The sequence below is a fragment of the Condylura cristata genome, unplaced genomic scaffold, assembly GCF_000260355.1.
Source record: "Condylura cristata isolate star-nosed mole 26May11 unplaced genomic scaffold, ConCri1.0 scaffold00013, whole genome shotgun sequence".
NCBI lineage: Eukaryota > Metazoa > Chordata > Mammalia > Eulipotyphla > Talpidae > Condylura > Condylura cristata.
Window position 1 is genome coordinate 15,867,669 of NW_004567114.1, and position 23,581 is coordinate 15,891,249.

Consider the following 23,581-nt stretch of genomic DNA (forward strand, 5'->3'; position numbering starts at 1 on the left):
GGAGGCGGTTGGGCTGGGGCGCCGGTCGGACGGGCGGGGAGCCGCCGCTTCACCCCGAAGTGGGCCCGGCCGCGCTGGCTGGAGAAGGGCTCCTGAGCCTCCGCGCAACAAAAACCGTGTCTGGGGAATTGGGCGAACCCCCAGCACCCACCGCGATGCGCTGTAGCTCAGCGGCAAGCTCGCGGCTACTTCGGGTGACTTGGGGGCTTTCTGGCGGTTGTGCTTAGGGAACCTTCTCTGGGGCCATTTTATGTGTTAAAAAAAAAAGGACGAAGGTTGAGAAGCACTTATCTCGGTTCCTTCCGAATCGGTAAAATGGCGAAGGGGAAGCAAAACTCCCATCGTATCTTCGACTAGCAAAAGCACCAGAACAAACCCCCCCAGGCCTCCCGTGGTCTGAGTGCCCCCGCTTTCGTCTTTGAAATTTGCCTACTTTCCAGTTGCCCCTTTTTGGTCACTTGCGATCACGTAGGTTTGCAAAAAGCAGTCACATAAATAACCTTTTCAGTCACCACCGCAGTGTGCTCACGAGTCCACCCCACTCTTATTTTTATTGTGACAATAAAACACGTTTTCGCCCGGTCCCAAATGCCGCAGACCAGCCCGCGGCCGCCCGACTCCGTACCGTTGGTGACTCGGGTCGATCCATCATGGCTGCGGCCGCTTAGCCTGCTTTTCAGTCCCTGAGCCTTGTGGTCCTCCTCCCTTTGGCTGCCCTGTTTATATAGAGCCATTGCCGCTCTCTAATATAGACTCTGCCAGGATGGGAAGGTGCTTTTCAGGCCTACGTCACCGCCTCTCCATTTAAACACCAGATCCGGCTTTAAATAGTGAGAGCTGCTGAGCGGGCTGGGAGGTGCGTGCTCCCGAGGCGAGCGGCGGGCGCGTGCTGAGCTCAATTTATGTTTAGGTCCTTTTCTTACACTTATTTTCGCACCCAAAAGGGGCTGCTTCAGAGTCCCAAGTTTTTGTTTAAGGCGGCAGCTGGGATTTGCCATCTTTTTTCGGGGAAAACAATTGCTGTCCCTTTGTGTTTTTAAAGGGAAATTGAGAGATTTTGTCCATCCTTTTTACACTAGAAGGTGCTTATTGTCGGGGATTTAAACATTGCTTTCTTTATTGTTAGCTGCAGATGACTTGACTTCGATAGTATTTTGTTCATTAAGTATTCGGGGAATATGTTAGAAATACAGCTTCCCTGGTATTTCTTTTGTGTTTGTTTTTTTTCTAACAGATAGTAGGAATGATGAAGCTTTTCAAAGAGATAAGTGCTAAAAAGCTTTTACATAGGACCATATGCCTATAGTGATGTATAAGGAAAAGTGTGAGTAATGAGAGCCAGGCGGCCTAGTGCTAACTGGATTAAGAAAAAAATTAAAATTCTAAGCCGGTGTTTTTATTGAATTTCATGTTAATTTGATACCCAGTGTAGAAATCAGTCAAGCGGTTTTTCAGTGTTACATCAGGGACTGTGAAAGGAACCTACCATCATTTGATAATGCTAGTAATGGCCCTCTAATTTTATAATACCACTTTTTGAGTCTGAAGTGTTTGCTTTTTGAGAACCAGGACAAACTTAAATTATTTTGTATCTACTTTGATTCAAGTAAAGGTCGGCATTTTAAACAATTTGGAAATTGTGGGTATGTCATAGAGTGTCCATGTACCCACATTTTTTAAAAACTTTTGAGAACTTTTTTAAAAACAGTTCTGCTGTATTTGTTTATTTCATAAGGAATAAATTTCTTGGAATATACTACTTGTGAATCCATTAAATGGTTAATTAACACAAAAGAAAAACTCTTTAAAATTTTAACCATGGATGGAGTCATTTAATGTGGAATGCCAGAAGAACACATACTTGTTCTATAGTTGTTTGGATCGCCAGGATAGCTTTTAGGGATGACTGACTTAAGCACCAAAACAACAGCTAGTTGCTATACAAATAATTTATAGCTTTAATACACTAACAGTTTAATATTAGGCTGCCTTTTTGCAGTGTGGTAAGGAGTCATTATTGGCTAAAATTTTTTTTTAATGAATTATGCTATTCAGCAGTTAAATAACTTTTACTAAGATGTTACCTAGTCAGAATAAGGAAGTTAATATAAGGAGACAAGGTGAAGATGTATATTTTTACATATGAGTAATATTTAGAAAGGCAGTTTGACAAAAGTAAGTTAGCAGAACACACATGTGAATTGTTTTTCTGGCAGTAATGAAAAGGAACACATAATGTTGAATAATAGAGTTAGTGTACAGGGGAACTCATTTCTGATTTGACCACACAAGAACACATGTTCTTAAAGAGTATTCCCCTGTGATAACAGTATTGCTGCTGGGAGAGAGTCTAGTGAGACTTTTTTGTTTGAGGTTTGCTAATGAAAAGTAAGCACATGTTTTTATTGGATAACCAGTAACTTACCTTAAGCAAGATATAAAACACAAATAATGACAAAGCGTTAAAAGGAAAAAGCTGTCAACTTTAACACTGATAAAGGCTAGGATTTATAACCCATGCAATTCTAATTTTATCACCCTGACATCTTTTCTTTGACATGTTAAAAATAGGCTATGGGCTGAGCAAATCGTTCTGTGTTCTGCCTTTGGTTTTAAAAAGTATTTTCTTTCAAAGTGTTTTCACATTTTTTTTCTTACATTATCTTTATGGAAGTCATCCCACTCCCCACCCCCAGGCCAACAATAATAGTACTCTAAAAAATACTCTTCAAAAAATTTTTGGCTGTTCATGATTATTTTCTATAGCATCATCAAGTTGCAGTTTACTACCAAGCAAATGAGTGCCAGATACAAGATTCTCTAAAGTCTTAAGACATTCAAACCAGGCAAGGAATAATAGGAACCAGACATCACAATCCATATAGCTACCATTGGATCATAGGTGCTTAGGTGTTTTACTAAAGTAACATGGGAAATCATAACTGGAAATTGTATGTGCCTTCTATGCAAAAGGACCTTCCTATATGAATTGCATTAGATAGTCTTAAAACTTAATGAAAACAGGCAGTCATTAAAAAATCTAGTTTAGGGCAAATAATGTTTATTACTAGGATGTTCATATCTTTAAAAAATTATCTTAAGTTTTAGATGGTTGGAAAATGATTGTTGTATTTTGTGTTTGAGTAAATATGTTATACTTTTAATATGTGGAAAGCAGTTTTTCTCAACAATTTTTCCTTTTTCCTTTAAAGCCAAAATTATATAGATCTGTGATCGAAGATGTTATTAATGATGTGAGAGATATTTTTCTGGATGATGGAGTCGATGAACAAGTTCTGATGGAACTGAAAACTGTGAGTTTTCCTTTTTAAAGTTTTGTTTTTTTTTTAAATATTTGTGCATACAGCACTGGGGTATAGGTCAGAGACTCAGGGGTGGCGAAAGACTTCACCAGAGACAGAGTCAGGAGCAGAACAGGCAGATCGACGAAGTACACTGCTGAGGGGAGCAGCAGGCGGGTCAGGAGAGGTCTGCCACACCATGTGGTCACCTCCAGGGCAGGCGGGAATCGAACTCAATGCGGAAGTGGTTTCAGCTTCTTTAGTGCAGTGCTTTAACCCGCTGCGCCACCACGGAGGGCCCCTTTTTAAAGTTTTAACATTCATATCTTACTTAAAAATACTCCAGCCAGAGACTGATCTTTCATTTTTTTCCATAGAATGAATGTTTGAATTTGTTGGAGGAGGCAGTATAATAAATGAAAGTTGCTGGGTTTAAATTTCTACTCTACCACATATTGTTCCTCTGACCTTAGGCAAACTATATTTTTGTTTCTTTCTATGTGGGATGAAAATTAATTGTACTTACCTTATAGAGTTGTTTTGAGGATTAAATGTAATAACCATGCAAAGATTTTAGCATAAGCATAATACTTGGCAGTGACATTAGCTATTATTAATGGACAGTAAAGTGTACATTTTATAGTTTAATTACTTGACATACCTGAAAGGTTTTTCCTTTTTCTATGGTCTTAATGTATATATCCTCTGAGGGTGTTGTGGAGATTAAGTTATCAATAAAAGAAGTTTAAGTTCTTGAATATGATCCTTTTTGTGGGCCAGATGTCACGTTTATAATATATTTGGGAAATTTGATGGTATGTCTATGGTATGTCCTTGAATTTAAATAGAAATGTTTATGTATTTAACATTTGTATTTTCCTAGTGTTGTAATGACTCATAAAATGGTTCTTGGTGTATGGTACCTGCACTTCTGGGGTTTCCTGAAATTCCTTCAGAGGATCAATGAAAAAAGTCACCAACTTATTCAGTTCATAACTCAAGTATACAAGTTATTTTCCTTGAATTAATTGTTCCACATGTATAAGAAATGTTTTATATGTGCCTATTTGATGCAATCTTTTATTAATAAGATTTACTTAGGGTCAATACTAAGTATTGATACTAAGAAATGCAGTCATTTGATATTCTGTAATGAAATATGTTAGTGCTTAAATCACTGAACTTGTTTTTTCTCAAATGGATGCATATTGTTCCAGAATTTCTTCAAAATAAAAGATAAATAAGATTTAAATCTAAGTATAAAAAGTTGATTAGTATATTTCATACTTAGCATTGCAGCTTTTAAGAAACCTTCACTTAAAATAGTTTTTCCTTTCTCAGCTATTTAGCTATGGGAAGGCACATTTTCTTCATATACTTCAACCAAAACAACACTGAATTCAGATGCAGATACAGAAACCCAGCTCTTTTAAGCCACTTCTCAACTGAACTTTATTTGAAAAATAGGTTATTTTTATTAATAATATTGTTTACGTTAATGTAAAAGATACATTGTTATTTTTAAATGATTTGGTAAACATTTTTAAAATCTTAGTTATAATTTCATAAAACTCTAAGGTCTTTGATAATTTCTGATAGTGATAAAAGGATCTTGAGGTAAAAAAAGATGTTGTAATACTGGCTTAGCATTTTGGTATTGAGTGGCACAGGAGTGAAACCATCTATTTTTCCATCTAATTTCACGAAGCATAGTACCGTCTAGCCCCATACATGTTAAAAAAGACAGGATTTTGTCTTTTTTATAGCTGCATTGTATTCCATCGTGTGTGTGTGTGTGTGTGTGTGTGTGTGTGTGTGTGTGTGTGTGTATCCACCGCTTGTTTATGTAGTAATTCTTTGATGGGCACACTTACATTGTTACATGCTCTTGGCTATTGTAAATAATGCTGCTGTAGACCCACATGTATTAGTGTCTTTGTATTTTTTGTGTAAATAATTCAGAAGTGGCTAGTTGGATGGTAAGGAAGTTTCAGTTTTTGGCATCTCATTTTCTTTTATTCTCTTCTAAAGATTGATTTATTTATGAATACAAAACTGGGGTACAGGCCAGAGGTGCAGGGGGGTGAGACAGATGGGGAACAGAATGAGTAGATTGACTAAAATACACTGCTGAAGGGGAGCAGTAGGGAGACAGGAGAGGTCTGCTGAGCCATGTGGATCATCTTACTGGTCGGAGATTGAACTCATTCTGCAGTGGCTGCAGATGGCTTCATAGTGCTTGTGTCACCAGGGAGGGCACCCATCTCATTATTTTCACTAAAGCAAATCTTATCTGTATTCTGGTGATAAACCATCTTAGAACATACAGGCATCTGTAGGCCACTTCTGTAGTTTTCAGAAATAATTTGCCTATGTGAGGGAGGAAAGAGTGTGTGTCTAAGATTGTGTGTGTGTTAAGAGATGAGGAAATATATTTACCTTTACAGAAATGTGATAGTGAAGAGTGGGAATCTAAAAATACAAGGCAAAGAATCCCAACTCTGTGATGAGTTGGAAGAATGGCAATGTAAACTGCTCAAGCAGCATAAACAATCTAAGGGCCATGAATAAAAAGAAAATACACTTATTTTGATTCCTTGGAGGTAATATTTTATAATTTTCATAGTTTTCTTATTATGGTTGTCCTTATTATTCTGTGACCTTATTTAGAAGGCACATTTTTTTAGGTATAGAAAATTGGTTCCCAAAGACTTACAAATATAGTAGGTCAGCTTTATCATAGGGCTGTTTACTCTGGCTTTTCACTAAGCTGGGGAAATGATTTTTCCAATTGTATTCAATGGAATAAAAGTGTCTTGCCAAAGATAATGAGCTGTCTTTGAGATCAAATAGCTCTACCTGTAGGAGTGTGAAAGTGAAAAAGAGACTGTGTATATGTACATACATCCACATACATGTTTTATAGGTTATGATTAGTTTTTAATGACAAAAATTGTAACTTACCAGCTTTGAATCTGCAGTTTTGACCATATTCCCTGGCACATGTTGTTTAATTCAATTGGTTAATAACAAATGTGGCACCAGAATCTTACTCACCAAAAGTTTAATGTGTTTTGGTGTATGTATAGGCACACACACAATTTTCTTTTTAAATGAGGCATGCTCTTCTTACTGGGGTTGTTAACTAGATTTAAAAATAAAATTGTTCCCTTTTCTGCCTGCGATGTCTCAGATATGTTTCCTAAGGAACTAAGAACTTTAAATCTTCCAAAATACAAAAAGCATCTTATTTCCCATCTCTCATCCCAGCTCCTGCAACACAAATGTCCAGTGCCCTACAGTTTGTGGGCTATAGTCCATATAGTCATCTCAACTACAACTGCAGACTGGTAGGGCACCTGGACACCAACAGTCAGGACATGGTATTTGCTGGTATTACAATTCCAAAACACCCAAAGCCAACGGATAAGTTGTTAATGCCCTATGTAAGGTACAGTAGAAAGGTCTGGACAAAGTAAAGATTTTTAACCCTAACCTACAGTTGTGGGAGATGGACAAGATTATTGGTGGTAGATGGCAAGATCTCAAGATGAAGGAAAGCGACAATATTTTAACAAATAAGGAGCAGAAGGAATAAAGTACATGTTTCCCCCACATACCTTACATACATAAATGCAAAAAGTCATGCAGAAACTATTTTAGCGGAAGAATCAACAGAGATAGTCTCATATGCAGAAAGACAATCCTTATATGAGCATTCAGCCTGTTGGCAATCAGATGATGATGATGACTTTTCAGTGAAGCATACTGGCACTGCCCGTTCCTATCACCTCAGATGTTGTGCCAGATGTCCTGGTCAGTTGTCACAGATGTGCAGATCTACAAATGAAAGGTGCAGTTCTTAATGGCTCATTAGCAAAAACTGGAAGCTGAACCTCTTAAAATAGAAGACCAAGACAAGGACAAGAAGGAAATTCCTAGAAAGCACAAGTTTATTTAACAATGCACTGAAAAGGTGTGATTTGAAATTATAAGTGCATATGAAGAAAATTGCAGCTGAAATTGACAGGCAGAATAGCAGGCTTGCAAAAGGCAGGAGGAAAGGGAGAGATGGGCAGACTTAGTACAGTCAGAGCAACATGGATCCTGATGAAGAGTGTGGAGCTAGTAAAAGTGAAGAAAAGAAAGAAGATGAGAGCTTTCCGTTGGGGAGTAAGGAAGACAAAGCTTAAGGAAATTATAGAATGGTGAAGAAGGCACCTCTTTCTAGGACTAGGAGAACATGCAGGAAGAGTGGACAGTATGGCAGTGGGAGTGGTCAGTGATAGTAATGCAGGCTCAGAGAGCAATAGAGCAACTGATGGGGAGCCAGGAGATGGAGGTGGAGGGATACATAACTGTTACCTTGTTTTATGTGTTCTAGCAATAGATAACTTTTTTTTTAATAAGTGAAACAATGTTTTTTTGAATTTAAAAAAATTGTTGAACTAATATGAATTTATTTTAATTCTTGGCTCTGAATTTCTCAGGATGCCAGAATTTCCAGAATGTGCCCGAGTTTTAACAGTTTGATAGCCAGCACTATCCAATAGAACATTCTATAGTGATGAAGTATGCTATATTTGTGCTCTCCAGTGTGGGAGCCACTTGCCAGATATGGCTGTTATGCACTTAGAATATGGTTAGTGGAGTTGAAGATTTGTGTTTTAATAATTTAATTATGGTTAATTTCAGTATAGATCATGTGACTAGTGGCTACCATATCAGACACCACAGACGTAGATATTATTAATAAAAATTGTTCTTTATGAACTAAAAATTATACAGCTCTAGCCTTTTCCTCCCCCTTTCTTGGCCATTTCAAACTTTTCTCAAAATCTTTCCATATGACTTGGATGCATTGAAGGGTGCATTCATGAATTAGATTATGAATTAAGATGAGTAATGTAAGTACCGTGAAAGTAGAAACTTTAAGTTAAAAAAGTAATAAAAGTGGCCCTCCCTGGTGGCGCAGCGGGTAAAGCACTGCACTAAGAAGCTTAAGCCACTTACGCATGAGTTCGATTCCTGCCTGTCCCGTAGGAGACCCACATGGCGCGGCAGACCTCTCCTGACCCACCCACTGCTCCCCTCAGCAGTGTACTTTGTTAATCTGTCTGTTCTGCTCCCCTCTCTGTCTCTGGTTAATCCTCTCACCCTCCACATCTCTGGCCTATACCCCAGTTCTGTGTGAATAAATAAATAAATCTTTAAAAAAAAGTAATAAAAGTTAAGTTTTTTAAGTTAAAAACTGATAAAAGATTTCATCTTAGTTCTTGACATTCTCTCTTGAAATACTAGGAACCTACTTTAAAATATGAGCTATGAGAGATAGAGAAGATAATATAAAATACAATCTTGATTTTTCTATAAGTATATTTGAATATAGTTTGTGTTTGGGGTTGGTGGGTGACTCTAGATTGGATAGTGTAGAAATCCTTTTTAAAGTGAGTAATAAACTTACTATGAATCCAAATAGCAAGTACAGAGGAACATGTGAAACATGATCTCTATGTTAAAGGAAACAAAGAATTCCCTCAGTTGGAGAGAATCTGCAGTTCATTTGCCTGCCTCTTGATTGGACTTCCCAGCTTTGGCACTAGTCACATTTTGGACATGTTTATTCTTTAGAGGGGGCTGTTCTGATCACAGTAGGATGTTAGTAGTTTAACAGGCAGGGGCCAGTTATAACAATTATAACTGGCAAAAGCCAGTTATGCCAGTGACATCCCTTTGTTTTTATAACCAAAATGTCTCCAAACATTGCCAAATAGCCTTGCTAGAGGGAAACTTATCCCCAGTTGAGAACTACTTTTCTAACTATACTCTAGCTCTAAAGATATTTGAGTTACGTAGAAACACGGGCCATAATTTAAACATTAACCTATTTTCTACCTTTCATTTTTTGGCCATTAAAGACAGCTATTTCCCCAAAGGTTGTTTCCTCTGAGTCAGTTTTTTGATCCATAAAATGTGACTAGATCTATTGCATCCTGGCAGTGTAGTGGGCAAAATACTCCGTAGGAGTCTTCTACCTGCACCAAACATCCAGTTCTTGGATAAAACACACATCTAGGTTACTATGTTGGGGAACAGATCTTTTTGTAGGGGAAGTACCTGTTTTGGAGAAAAGAGAGTACTATAAACATGAAGAAAAAGTTCTGTTTTTAAGCAAAATGATATACAGTATTTCAATATTCTTGATTGTCTTAAGTAGTATTGATATGCACAACAGTATTTAAACAGTTACTATTTAAATAATAGAATATTTTAACAATTAGAAAGTGGTAACAAAACATACAACCAATTTGAACTTCAGTTATCAGAGGAGAAAAAGTTTATGTAGATACTTATTTTCAAAATGACAAAATTAAATTTTACTTCTATATGTATGTAACTGTTTTCTTTTCCTTCCCTCCTTTTGCCCACAAGTGATCCCCTCACCACCTAACTCCCCCAACCACCACCACTGAAGAAATCATTAGAGGGAGATGACTAACAGAAATGGCTAAACAGAAAAGGATTGTTAATCTTTGAGGGAGGGGAATTTTGAGAAGTGTGAAAGGTTGAGAATACCTCTGGAAGCATTAGGCATTGCTGTTTCGTTTTCCTCATGTAGAACATATGGAAAGTTGGACTTCTAATTAAAGAAGTGCCTGTTATGTTTCTTACTGCTCTAATCACAAAAAGATGGATTTGTGTTGTGTTGTTGTATATGTTACTTAATTTTTTTTTTTAAATGTAGGGTAACGGGACATTTTTTTTTAGGGTTTGTGTGTGTGTGTGTGTGTGTGTGTAGGACTGTGGTGTAGAGCAGACAATCGGGGTGAGAGGATTCACCAGAGACAAAGTGAAGAGCAGAACAGGTAGATTTACTAAAATACACCGCTAAGGGGAGCAATGGGCAAGACAGGAGAGGTCTGCTGTGTTACATGTGGGTTAGTTAGCTCCCTAGCAGGATCGAACTCAGGCTGTAGAGCTGATTGATAGCACTGAGACATAATCCTTAGACCTCCAGGAAGGCCCTGTATATGTTATTATTGAAAAGTTAGAAAAAACTGTGTTAAAGAGTTCCATAATAGTTAACTGGGTTTGTTATTTAAAGAGATAATCTTTGATTACTAAAAAATTGATTACTAAAAATTGTGAAACTACTTGGATAACTATAAAGAAGTACTATAGAAGTTTGTTGAAGATGTTGAAAAAAACAACATTCTTAAATACATTAAGGTAGCAAAAGTGAGGTGTGACTCTTGAAAAATCGGTATCTTCATTGTTATATACATTTAGGTAAGTATTAGAGATTGCTTGATGTGTTTGTATCAATTTTGAAAATATAAAAATCTTAGACTAGTGAACAGAATGTTTTGTTCGTTATTTGGAGTATCATCCTCTGACTTAGAAACCTTTAATGTTCTTTGCCTTAGTTATGGGAGAATAAGCTAATGCAGTCGAGGGCCGTAGATGGATTTCATTCAGAAGAGCAGCAGCTTTTATTGCAAGTTCAACAACAGCACCAACCCCAGCAACAACAGCATCACCACCACCACCACCATCAGCAAGCTCAGCCCCAGCAGACAGTACCTCAGCAAGCACAGACCCAGCAAGTCCTTATTCCTGCATCACAGCAGGGTGAGCTGAATTTGTTTTCTTCATTTAACTTCAAAATAAAAATTCTCATTTTGAAAAGAAAAACACACTGTAGGTTTTTCTTTTCTATTGACTAAGTGTGGATATATGTATGTGCATGTAAATTTGTATAAATATGGATCCTATTTGATGTATTATGATAGATGAGTAATTTACTAATTGAAAGCTTACGATGTATTTAGTTAAATGTATTAATATTTTATTTTGAACAGCTACATAGTAGTGAATTTCCTAAAATCAGATTGATAAAGATTTATTTACTAAAGATTTTCTTTATGTAGTCAAATTGTTGTCTGCTCGAGGAAGAAGACATAAAACTGTTCCTTCAATGACATTTGAGTTTAGGTTTTATAAATCTATCAGATCTCAAGTATTTTGAATTAATCTTTGGTAATCTGAAATTTCAAATCCATAGTAATTTTTAGTATGTCTGAATTTGATTTCTTTTGAGTCAAGTATATAATATATCTTACTTTTGTTCAGTTTAGAGGCAAGGAAAAGAGTACTTGGGACTTTCTGTATAGTGCTTTGTTTGGTGCAAGTCATTTTACAGAAGTTACGTTATAGTCTTACAAAGGCTTTTTTCGTAAGGTAGCTTGTTAGTATTTTGTTGTTGAAGTAAGTCTGGGTCTTGAAAACTAAGAACCTTGCTCTGTTACATGTAAGTATTTTGTCATAAACATCCTGGATGTTTTGAGTTTTTTAGCTCTTTATTATTGGAGAGTACAGCAAAGGTAAATGAAAAGTTTACTTTAGGATAACTTTGTTTGTTTCATTTGCTTGAAGGTATATTTAAAATTTACAATTGATAGTGATACACAGTAGAAAAAGCCCTTTGAGTGATACTCTGTTTCTGTCAAATAAGATCTTATTTGATTTTTGGTCTGTATCTTGCATCATATTATAATTTTATTCTTTTAATGTGTTTTGATGACCGTTCCTCCTACTGCCTTCAGATATGGCACTAGGATTTTAGGTCATCATAAATTAACATTTGATTTTTTTCACTCAGAGAATATTAGGATAATGGGATTATCTGTTTATTCTCTGAAATTTGCGGAATCAAACACCTGTTTTACACTTAAATAACTGCCATTATTTCTGATGTGTGTTTTTTTAAAAGATGATGAAAGTAACTTATTCTGGCTACTGTCAAATTGGGAAAAAGGACTTTTCAAGATTTGAAGTTTTGAATTATATTAATGATATAGTTAGTGCTTAGTTAGCAGGACAAGACGGGTTTGAGACTTTAAATTTCAGAGTACATAGAAAATGTGTTTGTTTAGGTGTTTGGTATTTAACTACTTTCCACAGTTTGTTTTTTCCCTTAGGTATTGTTAATTAAATCCTTTTTTTACTGACATTCTCCAGTATAAAGAATATAGGCCACAGCTGTTATTATTTACTATAGAAATTGAAAATACTGAGATACCAAATGGTTGAGTGTGTTCAAATACAAAAAATGTGGAATGCAAACTAATAAAAGTTTTTAGCGTTGTATATAGCATTCTTACAATTATGAAAGTCTTATAGTTCCTTGGTTCCTTATTTGCATGTGTGCTTGTGTTTATGTTATAGCTGCAGCACCACAAGTTATTGTTCCTGATTCTAAGCTGATACAACATATGAATGCATCAAACATGGTATGACTCAGAGCATAGCACCCAGTATGAGTATTCATGGGAATGTTGTATATTTACAACTTGAAGTTTATTCAGGACTTGAGTAAAATGGTTAATTTATTTAGTTTTTTTATATCAATACTGAATTTAGTAGCAATCCTACAGATTAACTTGATACACAGTGAATTAGACGAATTTATTTTAAAACATAATGCTTTGTGAGAACTAATTCATCCACTGCTATTTTTGGAAATTAGGTTTCGGGGCCCTACCAAGAGATTCTCTAAAGTGCTCAGGAGTGCTAAGATTTAAAGCTTTTAAAAATGAAACTGTTTAGATAGTTTGAATTAGCTATTTTTAAGATCAAACATTAAAATATTTTGGTCTGATATAACCATAGCATTGCCTAATACATCTTATTAAAACATGTTAACTTCTACTTTGATACATTTTTATTTACTTTGAGTTTATTATACACTAAACTTTATATATATTGCGATCTACTGAACTTGAAATGTGTTCAGATTTTCAAATTTCAGTTAGGACATGTAGTATTTGCAATCAAATGTCAGGACAGAATGGCTTTTAGATCCTTAGAGAATCTTTACCTGTATTTCAAAATTGTTTTTTACTAGAACATTAAAACAGTGATTTGCATAGGTGCTCTGTCAGTTTCTCATAAATGGCCTTTCTTTGCTGTGTTTAAAATATATAGACTGCTAGTGGAGTCTCAGCTCTGATATTTCATTCTCAAATTCAGCTTTTAGCCTAGTGTTAGCTCTGATATTTCATTCTCAAATTCAGCTTTTAGCCTAGTGTTAGCCATGAGATTTTCTAACTTTTTTTTTTGGGCGGGGTGGGGGTCAGTGTTATATAATAAAAGAACATGGTATAGGTGGTCATAATAGTAGGATGCTAGAGCCAGCTTGGTGAAATCGGTGTTAGTAATCTTTGTGAGTCATTTGCCAAATTGATTTGTGAATAAATATTGAGATTTACATACTGTATATAATGCAGAGATATAGTAAGACCATATTTTCTTAGACATTAATTGACATCATAGCTACCCTTAGTCAGAATCAGCTTATTTTTTTAACCAAAAATTACTGTTAAAAAATTCATTTATATTTTGATGAGTGATGAATAGTGAAGCCCAAAGCTCATTTGTCATTTATAAACCAGATGGGAAATAGTACTCACCTGCTAGACCAGATGACTTCCTTTTTATATACCAACTTTACAGTTTATAATTTGACAGAATTACAAATTTCTGTATGGTAGGAGAAATTGCAATTTTTAATTTCATTTATATCAAGAATTTATTTGTATTGCAGTTAAGTTACTAGAATTGGTTCTTCTACACAAATGTCACAAAATTCCATGCTGTAATTTCTCAAGAATAGTATAACTATAACAGAGTTCCTTTCAAGTGTATTCCAAAATTTTTTTATTTTCATCATTAAAAATATAAGTTTCATGGTAGAATCTATATTGCAGTGGTGCTATTGAGACTATTTCCTAGGGAATATAACTCATTTTATCTTACTTATTTATAAATATTATTTCTCCAGGTTTATTCAAATAGTGGTGTTGTAAAGAATGTTTAGTTAGAGTTGAGTATATGAAAAAAATTGAAGGCAGAGGAGGAAAACATACTTGAACATAGCTATGGTGAAAGACATGGATGCATTATAAGCACAGGATAAAAATACGTGTGATGTAATTCTTTTAAAAGAAAGGGGAGAAGAAAAGTCTGAAAGCAGTAAATCAAGAATTTATCCTGGACTTAAAGAAAGTCAGTATGTAATGTCATGTGTATTTCTACAGTAAATTAAAACTTGTGACTTTTCTAAGCTTTTGCTATTTTATACAAAGTTTTCTATAGACACCTATTGGTTCTAGTATAAATTAAAGGTATTAAAACTTGCTAAAGTGAAAGATACACTTATGCCTCAAGAATATATTATTGATAGTAAGGAATGTGGAATAAGAAACATAGAAAATAATGGAGTAGATAGTTCATATATCATGTAGCATTATTAGGATGATTTCTTCAGGTGTATTCTGGGGGATGTGGGGATAGGAGCCCAATTCTATAATTCTCCTTAATTGCCTGAAGTATTGGTAAGGCATTTATTTAGGTGATCCTTATTGGATCATTTTATAATGGATTTAGTCTTGATTTTATGGGATTTGGTCTTAACTAGAATATTCACTTTTATATGTGCAGTGATAAACTTCAATCAGATACTATTAAAATATGCCAGAAAACTATTATGTATATATGCTTTTGATTTTTTTTGCTGTCTCTTCAGAGTGCTGCTGCTACAGCTGCTACCTTGGCACTCCCTGCAGGTGTGACTCCTGTTCAACAGATACTAACAAATTCAGGTAACTAGGTATACAGAACCATTATTTATATAAATCAGAAAAGTGTACCATCTAATCTTTGCTTTGTCTTTATGGAAAGACTTAATATTTCTTTTTTTTACCCCCCCGTAACAGTTTATTTCTGCGTCATTTTGTGCCTTTTTCCATCTCAGTTGTAATCTCTGTGGGCTTCCCATCACCAAATCACCCATGTGCCATCACCATAGTCCATGCACTTCTCTCCCCCTCTTTTGATCCCACTCCCTACTCCACCCCCATAAAATGTGTCTGGTATATAGTTGTTTATTATTATTATTATTATTATTTTCTTCCCTGGTCTTTTATAGTCCTGCTATGAATGAAACCAACTGGTGTACCATTTTTCCTTTTCTTTCTGGCTTATTTTACTAAGCATGATCCCTTCCAGCTTCATCCATGTTGCTGTAAAAGACATGTGTTTATTTTTTTTTTTGGTTGCTGAGTAATATTCCATTGTGTATATGCACCACATCTTTTTAAACCAGTCTTCTACTTTTGGACATTTGGGTTGATTCCATATCTTGGAACTACTTAATATTTCTTAATAAAATTTTAATATTTCTTTTACCATTTGGAGTAGGTTATTAAAATAAGATATCTGAGGACTATAGCACATTAATCTGTAATCATTGCTGATGATGCAATATAGATGAGACTTGCTCATGAACTTTTAATTGTAATCAAGAATCCTTTTACTAAATGAAGAATGATTGCATTGCAATTCTTATTTTCTTTCTTTTTGTTAAACACATTTAGCCTACCAAATATGTTAAACTTGATTCATTTGAACTAATATGTAATACCAGATTAAATCCTTTGATATTGTAAGTGTACTTAATGCATTATATTTTATGTATTAACTCTGATGAAATTTACTCATGGTTTTGGTATATTAATATTAGAAGAATTTATAATGATTTTTAAGTATTTTATCAATTACACAATTCTCATTATTTCTAAATTTGTTGAGGAGCAAACTCTAGCAACTTACTTTTCTACTACCTATTTTAATAAAGTATAGTTCTTTGCTTTTAAAAAAAAAGTTTACTTTTAAAATTCATTCCAGATACTGGGTCATCTAAAGCAACAGAGGGTCATCTAAAGCAACAGATTTTGTGTATCTGTACCAATCAATACTGTTAGTGTTACATGCAGTAATAATTGGTTCATCAAACTTTTCTTGTTTTTAAGCAGTTTTCAAGATAAGTACTATGGTGCGTTAGTCAAAATAGTAATGCTTTGATTTCTTAAGACTTTAAACACGAGCAGTCCCTAAAATGTCTGATGTTATTCATTGCTAATGACTGTTAACAGATAATTTATACTTTTAATTGTCTTGTAATACGTTATCAAACCTTTGTTGGGAAACCACTTTATAAGGATGATAAATAAGGAAATAGAACATTTAATGTATTTGAACATGGAAGGAGAAAAGGTAAGTATTACAAATCACTGTGTATATACAAAAGCCCTTAAGAAAATTGTTAATCTTTTTACTTGATAACATCTAGGGTTTTGTGTGGTTTGACATTCACTGTGAATTTGAAATGGTTACTGCTAAAACTAACTTGGAATACATACTTTTTGCTTTAGGTCAGCTTCTTCAAGTGGTCAGAGCAGCCAACGGTGCCCAGTATATCTTTCAGCCTCAGCAGTCAGTGGTTCTACAACAACAGGTTATACCACAAATGCAGCCTGGCGGAGTACAAGCTCCTGTTATACAACAGGTGAAAGAATCTTAAGTGGATGATCACCTTAGGAATCCTTTTTTCCTCCTGTACGAATTCTCTGGGTTGTACCTTCCCTTTCTTGTGGTTTTAGCTGTACAAATTATTATACCCTTTGTCACATCTGATTCTTTCTGAACTCCTCTTACATCCTTACACTTATTTGCATTCAATGTTAAACTTGTAATTTGTGTTTATCATCCCTCTCAATGTGTTTTCTGTTAGTATAACCACTCTCCATCCAGCTTCCTAAGTTAGTTACTTGGCATTTGTTCAACAACCATTTACTGAGTGACTGTAAGAGAGTCTTTAGAGATTTGGGAGTATAATACTTCTGTAGTTTCTTAACTCCAAGTATCTCAGGTATCTTGAACTTCCACCAATTTCTAGTAGTCTTAAGTTGTTTGTAGTCCCTTACTTTATTTGCAGTGAATTTTCTTTTTGCAAACTGTCATTTCCTTAGTTTATGCTCTCATAATTTCTCATTTAAAATCCTGTTTTATTCTCTTAATCTGTTTTCCTGCTTTCAATCTTGTACCTTCTTAACTTGATTGCAGCTCTTTTAATAGTCATTCTTGTAAAAATCTTAAAATCTAGTAAATTGCTATTGCCTATTGCAAAAAGTCTATGAACACCCCACCCCAGCTTGGTGCGTAAGATCTTTTTTTTTTTTTAATTTGTCCAGGTTTAGTTTTTGCTGTGCTTATAGTTGTTACATGCTTCAGCTGTTAACTTTAGATAAAAGTTAACAATGCACCTACTTGTATGTGTGTGTCAGGTGTCAAATTGTACTTTAAGGACAAAGGACAAATGTGAAAGATAAAAGATTACTTTCTTGAAGGACTAAGGTATTTTGAAAAAGAGACACATTAACACATAACATACATGGTAATAGAAATAAGATCAGAGGAGCATCAACCCAGGTTACTTAGATAGAGCTTTGCAGATTTTGTCTTACTGTTACTACAGTTTCTTTTGATGATATTCTTCTATTTAAATTGCAGCCTTGGTCTTTCTTCTAACAACTCCCTCCACTCTCCATGAGCAAACTTAACCAAGCAGAAAAGCCTGACCAGTATCCCAAAAATAAACAGAAATTTAGTTATTACCTACCAAGAAGGCTTCCATCACAATTCCTAAGACCCTCAAGCTAACTTTGGTACTTTTTCCTGTGTTCTCATAACACCATAAAATGCATTTTTGTTTTTGAATTTCTATTGCCTTTTCTATTTAGTTGATTTAGGATGCAGTCTACTCATTTACAGATGAGTGTAATCATTAATGAGTCATTAATGTGTAACTTCTTAATAGAAATACTGTCATAAATTTTGCATTCACTGAACTCATTGCCAGTCAGTGCTCAGGTAGTCTCTCTCTGACATTTAGATTTATTAATAGTTGTAATTACAGTATCTATCACTTAACACCTTTGATAGATTTTTGGAAATTGGACTTTGAGACAACAAATAATGAAACCAGTTTTACCATAAGTTCCTGTGGTGTGTTCTTGTCACCTAACTTATAAATGAAGACCTCAAACACTGGATATTAAGTAATTATTTTTACTCATTTTTCAACCTGCTTCCAGTTTTAAGTCTGGGGTGGCATTGACTGAGGGTATGAGGGGGTCTAATGAGCCCTGATCAAGAATTCATTCCATCAGGGTGTACTTGCACACCCACCCTCAACTCAGTCTTCTGTTCTTGACAATTTAGACATGTCAACATCTTTAGGATGTCTTTAGAATGCTGGAGGAAATCAGAGTTCTAGGGAAAACCCACACAGGCATGGGAAGAAAGTACAAACTCCACAGACAGTAGCTTCCATCTAGAATCAATTCTTTTCCTTGTTGATATTAGAATGAAGGATGTTATTTGAAGATTCACTGTATAAATAAGTTTTCAGTAATATTCCAGGAATAGTTGTTTTTTTTTTTTGAGTTGTGTTTTACGTTAAAATCATAGACTGCAAAAGCTGAAAGAAACTTTAGAGAAATCATTGGATATGATGTTGATTTTCAGCCATAGGTACATGATTAGACTCATCTGTAAATGAGTAGATTGCATCTTAAATCAATTAGATAAAAATACTAAGAGTGGGGCTTAGGTGTCAGGATTTTAAAATGACTACATGGTTTTAATTTGCAAGGTTGACATCCATTGGTCTTATCTCAGAAGTTACCAAAGCCAAGAGAGGCTAATGACTTGCCTCTGCTACATCTTTATCTGTAATGTTACACAAAATTTGAACCTAGGATTTCAGATTTGTAGTGCGGTGTTCTTCATAGAGAAGCAGTATTGTGTAATAAGAGCAGAACCAAAAGCACAATTTCAAATTTTAGTGACTGTAAGTAAGCTTTGCAAATTCTAAACTTCCCATACTCAAGCAAATAAATCAATATGATGTGTAACATTTGATCTGGAATCTGGCATATACACAGAAGTGTTTTCCATAAATGAAGCAATTACCTTTGGAAGATTTTCATCCCCTTCAGAAATTCGAAAGGTAAAATGGAAGTTTAGTGGCTCTCAGTGCAGTAGTTAAGCCAGTGATTTGTGTACCAATCTTATATTCCTTTAGTGCTTTGGTAGTTATAACTATGACATGTGACCATTTTCAGTGATTTTTTGAGTATTTAGGACTATTTCTTTATACTAAGTGGTGAATTGAGCTACTTGCTCCTCTGACTACTTCTTAATATATGTTTTGTTTTTTAATGCTTTAGGTATTGGCCCCTCTTCCAGGAGGAATTTCGCCACAGACAGGTGTCATCATCCAGCCTCAGCAAATCTTATTTACAGGAAATAAGACTCAAGTTATACCTACAACAGTGGCGGCTCCTACTCCAGCACAAGCACAGATAACTGCAGCTGGCCAACAACAGCCACAGGCTCAGCCTGCTCAACAGCAAACTCCATTGGTGTTACAAGTTGATGGAACTGGGGACACATCATCTGAGGAAGATGAAGATGAAGAAGAAGATTATGATGATGATGAAGAGGAAGACAAAGAGAAAGATGGAGCTGAAGATGGGCAGGTAGAAGAAGTAAGTTTCTAGCTAAAAGACTTGAAATGAGAAGCTGCTCAATCATTTTCTCTTTTGCTTGGTACCAGAAAATACTGTTTTAGATACTTGGTAATAAGGGAATGTATATACCAAATTAAGTTGTATTTATAAAGTTGATAAAGACTATACAAATGAGTCTGATTATTTTGCTTAAGCATTTGTGATATTTGTAGAATAGAGAGATGCGTTTAATCTTTTGCTTCAGTAATGGAAAAGGTGCATGGAAACATTTGGAAAGAGGAACCTAGAGGGAAAAGCTAAGCGAGAGATTTATTTAAAATATTTTGGTCCAGGGCCATACCTGGAGGTGCAGTAGGTTAAAGCACAGCACTTTGAAGCTATCAGCAGCTGCATCAGTAGTCATTCAATCCCTGCCAAGGAGGAGAGACCCACATGGCACTGCAGACCTCGTCTGTCTTTCCCTCTGCTCCTCTTAGCAGTCTGTTTCAGTAGACCCACTATTCTGCTCCCCACTCTGTCTCTTCTGGGGTGTCCTCTCACCCCACACTCCTCTGGCCTGTAACCCAGTTCTATATGCATAAATAAATAAATCTTTAAAAAAAAATAAAATATGTTGGTCCAAAAGATAAAACTTTTTGGTCCATATTACACATCATTACCTTAGGTAACTATCTATGCTTGGCGTCTGCGTTCGGTTTAACAAACCAGCCTTTCTTATTCATCTTTAATTAAATATTTCTATAAGCATATAAATATGTGTTCCTTACTGTTTTTCAGGTTAGTTACTTGTATTCAACATACTTGACCTACTACAGTTTTCATTGTTAATTTCTGCCTTCCGTCTACGATATAATCTTGTATGTCTTAGCACAAAATCGTTTAAAATTAGCTAAATATTTTTTAAATATTGTTTTATAAAATATCAAATAGATAAAAATAAAAAGGGCCTCCCTGGTGGCACAGTGGGTTTAAAGCAAAACACTTTATCAATCTGCCTGTTCTGTACCCCGCTCTGTCTCTGGTGAATCCTCTCACCCTCCACATCTCTGGCCTGTACCTCCAGTTCTGTGCGAATAAATAAATAAATCTTAAAAATAAATACATAAATAAATAAATATATACATAAATAAATTTAAGACGTAAGCACTATGGTGCCTACATGCAGTTTTTCTAAAAATTATATTAAAGTCCTTTGGGTAACTTTTCCCAATCTACTTCCTCTCTCTATGCCATCAGAGTAACTAACATTCATGAATTTTGTGTTTATCCTTGTCTTTATAGCTTATCATGGGTACTGTGTTCCTAAATAGCATATTACTTACTTTGACATGCTTTTTGATAATAGGAATGGAGTAGTTAGATATTCTTGTGTTTTTTCCTTTCTCAAGTTGGTGTTCCTGTGATTCATCCAAATTGTTGCATGAATTTGTAATTGTTTCTGTTGTTTCATATACCATAGCTTATCTATTTTTCTAGTAAGATGGACATTAGAGTTATTCCTACTTATTTATTGTTTATAGCTTAGCTATAAGATACTCCAGTGTGTTGTGGGTACACATATGCAAAAGATAGAATTGGGCAGATGTCTGTACATCTTCACCAGTACTTGACACTGTCAGGCTTCTTTCCTTTTGTTAGTCTTGTGATTAGAAAGTGGTGTCTGATTTTGGTTTGAATTTGCATTTGTCTGATTACTGAAGAGATCTGCCCTTTTGATTCATGTATGTTTTCTCTGCAGGCAAAAAATGACAGCTCTTCTTGCCTTGCTGGCTAATCCTTCCAGAACATTATGAATTAGAAATGTTAGCAGTCAGTCACCTATACCTTGTAATCTTAAAAGGAGTCCTTTGTATGACTCATCATACTGTTTACTGTAGACTTTTTATAGGTGTCCTTACCAATTAAAAAAGTCCCCTACTAATCACATTAAAATCAAGAAATTCTTAAGTTTTAAATGAGTTGACTATTACTAAGCACTTTTTGTTTGAAATAAGATAAACACTGTTTCTTACCCTTATTTATGTTGAATTGCACTAATCGGTTTCCTCTCTGTAAACTGATTTTAAATTCCAGGAATAGCACAACTTCATCATTATGTGTTGCCCTTCTTATTATTAAATTCACTTTGTTCAGGACTTTTGTAGGTTATATTTATGAATGATACAATCTGATTTTCTTTTCTCATCTCTTAACATGTTTTTTCAAGTTTATGGCAACCTTATAAAATGATTTTGGGGAGCATTTCCTCTATATTAAACTTTAAAAACTGTACTTAATTCTGTGAAATATTTGTTAAAACATGATGCTAAAAATAACCTGAGTCTATTTAGCAAATTATGTTTTTCTAGGACTATTTTAACTAAATTTTCTGATTACTTAGCAAAGAGCTGATATCTTTTTCTGTGTACTTTTGTTATTAATGTAACATTGGTTTACAACATTGTACATGATTCATGTATACCACCACACCACACTCAAGGCACCCAGTCTTCCAGTGCCAGAATCATTTGTATTCATTTCTCTTTTAATATTCTCATTCCTGTATTATTTGTGCCCTTTTGTTATCTATCTATCTAATCTATCTATCTAATATAATCTGATATAATCTAATATAATCTAATCTACCTTGTCTTTTGTTGATTTCACTACTGTTCCACAAGATTCAGCTTTTGTTTATTTTCTCTCAAGGGTTTTCTCTTATTAATCTCTGTTCCATCTTACCTCATTTATAGAGGATGTGTTCTGTGTGATCACATGTCTTTTGAAACTGTTCACTTTTTTCTGTATATGTCTAGTAGATTTATATTGTGAGTAGTTTTCTTTGTATATTAGGAGTGTAATGTTCTTATTTCCTGAAATAATGATAGAGTTCTCACTTTTCTATTATTTTGGTTTTTTGTAGTTTGAACCAAGAAATGACTGGACCTAAGCTAAAAATTGTATTTTCCTAGTATATTCAATCATTTATGTTTATATAATGTCCTGTTTTCTCTCCAGTGATAGGAGTCAGTTGTGTGTGTTTTGTAGTAGTATGTTTTATGTGGTATTAATTTTCATCCCAGTTTTGTTTTGGTTAGTATTTGCTTCTCACCTTTTACTTTCTAACTTCTTGATCTCTGAAGCTTTAGATAGACTTGGAATAGTGCTATGTGTGCTGTCATGTTAGGTATATTTATGTTTTTACTAACTACTGAATAAGAAAAGAATAGTCTTTTCAGCAAATGGTGACTGTCCATATATAAAAGAGTAAAGTTGAAGTCCCACCCAATACTACATATAAAATTTTACTCAAAATGGATCAGAGTACTAAACATAAGACGTAAAATGTAAAACACTTAAGAAAATACAGTGTAGAAGCTTCAAGATGTTGGACTTGGCAATGGTTTCTTAAATATGACAATAAAACCACAATCAGAAAAAGTGACTTAGGATTAAACACTTTCTTGTATTGAAAGGCACTATCAAAAAAAGTGTAAAGATAATCTACAAAATAGAAGGAAATATAAACATCATTCATCTGGATTAATACCTAGAATTAATAGATAGATAGAACTCTTGACAACAAAACAGCCCTACTCAAAGACCTTTAGTAGACATATCTCCAAATACAAATAGCAGACAAGCATTTTTTTAAAAGATGCTCAACATTACGAGTCATTAGTGAAAAGAAAATCAAAACTATAATGAGATATTTCATACCTGTAGCGTGACTATAGTCAGAAAGGGGAGAAAGGTTACAAATTTTGGTGAGATGAGGAGAAATTGGGACTCCTCGGGCATCACTGCTAAATATGTTCCTAATGCTGGAAACATAAAATGTAGAAATTGATTTGGTCGTTCAAG

At 34.8% G+C, this 23,581-nt stretch overlaps 1 protein-coding gene across 1 annotated transcript in view; it reads left to right on the plus strand.

Moving 5' to 3' along the window:
* The window catches only part of GTF2A1 (general transcription factor IIA, 1, 19/37kDa), a 35,350-nt gene that overhangs the window by 717 nt on the left and 11,052 nt on the right, over nucleotides 1-23,581 (plus strand). Inside the window, exons 2-7 of the mRNA XM_004681649.2 lie at nucleotides 3,213-3,314; nucleotides 10,730-10,934; nucleotides 12,531-12,595; nucleotides 14,890-14,965; nucleotides 16,577-16,710; nucleotides 19,436-19,756. Coding sequence (XP_004681706.1) covers nucleotides 3,213-3,314; nucleotides 10,730-10,934; nucleotides 12,531-12,595; nucleotides 14,890-14,965; nucleotides 16,577-16,710; nucleotides 19,436-19,756 — 903 coding nt within the window. The remainder of the gene's footprint in view (nucleotides 1-3,212; nucleotides 3,315-10,729; nucleotides 10,935-12,530; nucleotides 12,596-14,889; nucleotides 14,966-16,576; nucleotides 16,711-19,435; nucleotides 19,757-23,581) is intronic.